At 36.5% G+C, this 3379-nt stretch overlaps 1 protein-coding gene across 1 annotated transcript in view; it reads left to right on the top strand.

Annotated features, from left to right (window-relative positions):
- The first annotated feature begins 2855 nt into the window (after window positions 1-2855).
- The window catches only part of LOC107705527 (5-demethoxyubiquinone hydroxylase, mitochondrial-like), a 4375-nt gene continuing 3851 nt past the window's right edge, over window positions 2856-3379 (top strand). The window contains exon 1 of the mRNA XM_016508833.1: window positions 2856-3007. Within this exon, the coding sequence (XP_016364319.1) occupies window positions 2917-3007 (91 nt within the window). The 5' untranslated portion in view covers window positions 2856-2916. The remainder of the gene's footprint in view (window positions 3008-3379) is intronic.

Raw genomic sequence — 3379 nt, 5'->3', positions numbered from 1 at the left:
GTGTTGAGCCAATTTTTAAACTTGCCAGCCAGTAACCCAGTTCCTGACCACAGACTATTATACGCACTAGATTTTCCTGAGTCTGCTGTGCTACGCCGGTGATTTTAAATGCTTCAGAGCCACTTTATATTATGTGTCTTTAATGTAATAACCTTTAAATTAATCATGAGATACAGTGCACTTATTGTGTATGTACATGTATTTACATTGTACTTATATTTTTAAAAATGCTGAAAAAATTGCTGAAAAGTTACTCACCCTCAGGCCATCCAAGATCCACTTCCACTTGCTCACCAGAGGATCCTCTGCAGCGAATGGGTACCGTCAGAATGAGCGTACAAACAGCTGATAAAAGCATCACAATAATCCACAAGTAGCCCACATGACTCCAGTCCAGCAGTTAAAGTTTTGTGAAGTGAAAAGCTGCTTGTTTGTAATAAACATGTTTGTGATTTAGGCATTTTAACTTCAAACCATGACTTCATGGCCAAAATATGAGTCCATAATCCAAAACACTTCCTCCAGTAAAAAGGTTGTCCTCTCACATCAAAATCCACTGACATATCTGTTTAGAACAGTTTTGACTTTTTTTCGATTGTGCATATCTGCTGATTCAGACAAAATGACTTTTTCACTGGAGAAAGCTTTTGGATAGAGGACTCATACTTTAGCTGGAAGCAACGGTTTGAAATTAAAAACATCTTAATGATGGATGTGTTTCTAATAGGCACACAGCATTTCCCTTCATGACGTTAAATGATGGACTGGAGTCGTGTGAATTACTTGAGGATTATTGTTATGTTTTTATTAGCTGTTTGGACTCTCATTCTGACGGCACCCATTCACTGCAGAGGATCCATTGGTGAGCAAGTGATGCAATGTTAATTTCTCCAAATCTGTTCTGATGAAGAAACAACCTGTGTTCTAAACAAAAGTTGTATAATCAGAATAGTGGTCAATCAATAATATTCATACACAAAAAAAGGTGATACAGCACCGGGTGATGTTGAAATGTTATCTGTTAAAACAGTTTTCCGTCTAAATAACTGGTAACAATTGCACACATTGCTCCCTCAAAAACAATCAAGAAGATTCCAGAGGTTATACCTCAATGTATTGAGCAATGGAAAATTGGAAATTGATCATCATCCAGAATCTAAATTTAATTACATGCTTTGTGCATTTTGCATTAAGTGGCTAACACATTGACTTAAAAATCTATTACATTTTATTGTATTAGTTAGTAAAAACGTGAAATTACAGTAATCACAATTATTTGTCACCAGTGCAACATAAGAGGGATGTGCAAAAAGTGTACATATTTAATTACTAAATGCATTATAAGCTACTAATAAAATTACTTATATGCTCCTGATGTGCTAATATGTCCAACATTTTGAAAATGAATACATCACATGGCCCTCGACATACAGTACATTAAAGCAAGAGTTGTCATGTCTCCCTCATCAGTGCAAACAAATAAACTCAATTTTGCATGGAGCTCTTAGACATTACTCCACCACAGCTATGTCTAAGGCTGTCTGACCAGAGCCTTGGAACAGACATGAACACATTATTTCTTTCCACACTTGTGGACATTACATGCCTACAGATTTTGAAAACTCACTTAATGCTTTTATATAGTATTTGTCTGGGTTATAACATAAGCTGGTCCTCTTCATATCATTAATTACGCTGAAGATGTCAAATACCAGTAACATAAAATATATAGTTGTGGTGCTTAAATTACATGTTAGCTTCAACCACAAACATCTGCTAGTGCATTATTCTAATATATTACACCTCAAAATGATGGATATCTCATTTTACGTATCTTGATTAAATAAAGATTAATTTGAAATATAACAAGTGTTAACACTGTACTACTTTTTGTTGTTTCCAGAGGCAACCGCTCTATTCCCTTTTAAAGTTCAGATCCTGTTTCTCAATCGTTTCATCTCACATTACATCATACCCCATTTCATGGGCTGTTTAAAGCTGAAATTGTCTTGTCATGTTGACCTAGCATCAGATTCCCATAACTAACTCACAGTGTTGACTTTACAGGGCGACTTCTACCTACAGTTCAATGTTTACCTAATGCCAGTAGCAGTTTCATAGCAGTCAACACCTTTCTTCAGATGGCCAAGCTCCATTTTTATCACTGCAGTGAAATTTATGCAGTATGTCTTAATCTAAGATATAGCTACAGAAGCCATGGAATTTAACGGCCGACTTGGATGAAAAATCACATTCTACACTTTACCAAAGGCATGTAAACTGGACACCCACAGTTTACACACCATGAAAATGACTTTGAAAATTAATTTACTGATTTACTAGACTGTTCCACTAACTACAAAGTGTGAAATACAGCCTGCCAGAAGTTGGCCCTAAATGCAAAGGGGAATTGTTTTGTCTACGCCACTGAATTGCATCATTGAATACAACTGTGCAAGTATAGGAATAACATTTAGCTATGGGAAACTTTTACACTGACTACCCAATCATGTAGAAAAATGTCTGGTGCTGGAAGTAGATGATGCAAATCACCATCAGTTTAGCTGTCCTACTGACAAATATGTTCTGAACTGCTTCCATACATTTAGTAAACCAAACTCAAAGACTTGTTGGACTCATTTGTGTGAGAGTGCCACAAATGGGGCTTTGAGTGTAAAGTTTATAATACACTAAAAGTAATATTTTGTGATGCCTTGTCTTAACAGTTTTTCTTAGTTTGCTATCGCTGTCTCCACAAACAGTTTTCTCTGTGACATAATCAACATCATACACCCGACGTCTCCACGTGCACGAACGTAGCGACGCAATGACGTCACTTAAAAGCGCTACAACCTTCAGCGCTAATAGATACCTTTTCTCTTTAATGTTAGATATATAATTGTATAATTTGTAGACATGCAGAGAGCCGCGAAGTGTGCTTTGAGACGGGACCTTAGTCGTGCTTTCTGTCCGTCAAGCGTCAGGAACTGTCGTGCAGTAAAGAGAGGTAACCATGAGCTGATGTGTCCTGGAGTCGGACCACACACTGAAGTCAAGAAAACAATTCCTCGAACTTCTGCTCTAATACTGTTTGAATGATGGCTTTTAGTGATGGGAACCTGGGAATAAGAACGGTGGAAAGAATTCAAACTTAGATGATTTGCAAAGGTTACATTGTTTTGATTTCTGTGACATGATATTTTTTTATTTTGGGAAATTTGTAGTTCCTCTCTATGGACCCTTTTCACAAGACTGTGATGACGCGTTTAACGGTCATCAGCATCGTAAATCCTCGAACGTTTTTCATATTTGTATTTTTTTTTTTAATGTATGTACATTTATAACACTATTCTTTGTATTATATCACCTTTGCATCAAA

Source organism: Sinocyclocheilus rhinocerous, unplaced genomic scaffold, assembly GCF_001515625.1.
Source record: "Sinocyclocheilus rhinocerous isolate Xijiao unplaced genomic scaffold, SAMN03320098_v1.1 scaffold504, whole genome shotgun sequence".
Taxonomy (NCBI): Eukaryota; Metazoa; Chordata; class Actinopteri; order Cypriniformes; family Cyprinidae; genus Sinocyclocheilus; species Sinocyclocheilus rhinocerous.
The sequence above is the reverse complement of the archived record's forward strand: the minus strand, read 5'-3'. Positions and strand labels throughout refer to the sequence as shown.